Source organism: Brassica oleracea, chromosome C6 (genome assembly GCF_000695525.1).
Source record: "Brassica oleracea var. oleracea cultivar TO1000 chromosome C6, BOL, whole genome shotgun sequence".
Taxonomy (NCBI): Eukaryota; Viridiplantae; Streptophyta; class Magnoliopsida; order Brassicales; family Brassicaceae; genus Brassica; species Brassica oleracea.
In genome coordinates this window covers 10,591,469-10,592,954 of record NC_027753.1, presented here as the reverse complement: position 1 = coordinate 10,592,954, position 1,486 = coordinate 10,591,469, and the positions used below count along the sequence as shown (strand labels likewise).

General features: G+C 38.8%; 1 protein-coding gene across 1 annotated transcript in view; it reads right to left on the bottom strand.

The window, feature by feature from the left end:
• Window positions 1-435: 435 nt before the first annotated feature.
• LOC106297461 overlaps window positions 436-1,486 on the bottom strand; it is a 2,076-nt gene continuing 1,025 nt past the window's right edge. Inside the window, exon 2 of the mRNA XM_013733696.1 lies at window positions 436-1,416. Within this exon, the coding sequence (XP_013589150.1) occupies window positions 436-1,416 (981 nt within the window). The remainder of the gene's footprint in view (window positions 1,417-1,486) is intronic.

Sequence of the window (1,486 nt, the reverse complement as noted above, 5' to 3'; positions counted from 1 at the left end):
GTTGTGTAGCCATAATTCAATGGCTTTTCAAAAGGGTTTGTAACTCAGATTAAGTTTAATAATAAAATTCTTATCATTTTGCATAAAAAGCTATATTAAGTCATCGATAGAACAAAGAAACTCTAAAATCCAAAGTGAAACTCAAATCCCATTCGATATTTTGAGTCAATGATCAAACAAAGAGAAACTCAAATCCAAAGTAAAACAAACATCCAAAGACAAATAAATTCGAGAGGTCTATATTGCTCTATCACAAGTCGACCTATTGTGCCCTTCAATCCCACACCTACTGCATTTGCGTTTTGTGGAACCTTTTGTGGAACCTTTACTTCCTTGTGAACGAATCTTGTCTTCAACTGTCTCGTATCTTCGTTTCTTTCTCCTTCCTGCTGCTCTTCCACTCTCTGGAGGAAGAACTTTTGCCTTCTCCACATGTTATGGGACAATCCATGCATCTTCAGGAACACTTATCGGATTTATGCTTTCCTCGTAAACTGAGATCCAAGAAGAGGTTGTGTACTTCTCGTCAGTCAGACTGTGAACTTGTTTGCCTACACTAAAACCGGCTTTTATGGCATGCCTGCATGGGATCTTTAACAAGTCGAATTTTCCACAAGAACATGTGCGTCTCACCAAATCAACCATACATTCAATTTTGTCTCCACGAACCAGAAACCGGTAATCGTTAATCGGGTAAACTGTAAACGTCTTTCCCTTCTGAATCCTTCTATCAATCTTCTTTTCCACAGATGTGGTCAATGGCTTTGAATTCTTAGAACTTAGAGTTCTCCGTTCAAAAAACCATCGAGTCATCATTTCCCTTATGCTGTCCAGTAGAGGAATGATCGGAAACTCCCTTGGCGAACACAATGCAGAATTCATCAATTCAACATGATTATTGGTCCTAATATCAAACCCAAAACCATGAAATTGACAGCGAGCCCACTTTCTCACATCAGCCTCTATTAAATATTTCCCAATCGTAGGACTAATCGAGCAAAAATCTGTAAAGATCTTCTGAAAATCAGCAACTCGATAAGCTTTAGAAGCCTTTGCAACCAAACCAACCAAACCTTTCCCATGGTAATAAGTTACAACATTATTCAGCAAGTGGTGAATGCAAATTCCATGATGAGATTGAGGGTGCACGTTTGCAATAGCTTTACCAAGTGAGGTATTCCTATTAGAGAAAAAAGCTAAACTCTGCTCATCAGCAATAACCACTTTAAGTTGTCTCATAAACCAGTTCCACGAGAGGTCATTCTCTGAGTCAACAACTCCAAATGCAAGTGGATATAAATTTGAGTTTCCATCCAAAGCAGTAGCAACTAGTAAAACACCTTTGAATTTGCTCTTCAAAAACGTCCCATCGAGAACAATAACTTTTCGAATGGCTCTGTAAAAACCTCGGACACACTGCCCAAATGAGATGAAAAGGAATCGGAATCTCCCATCCTTGTCAGTTTCGTAAGATGTATGTGACCCA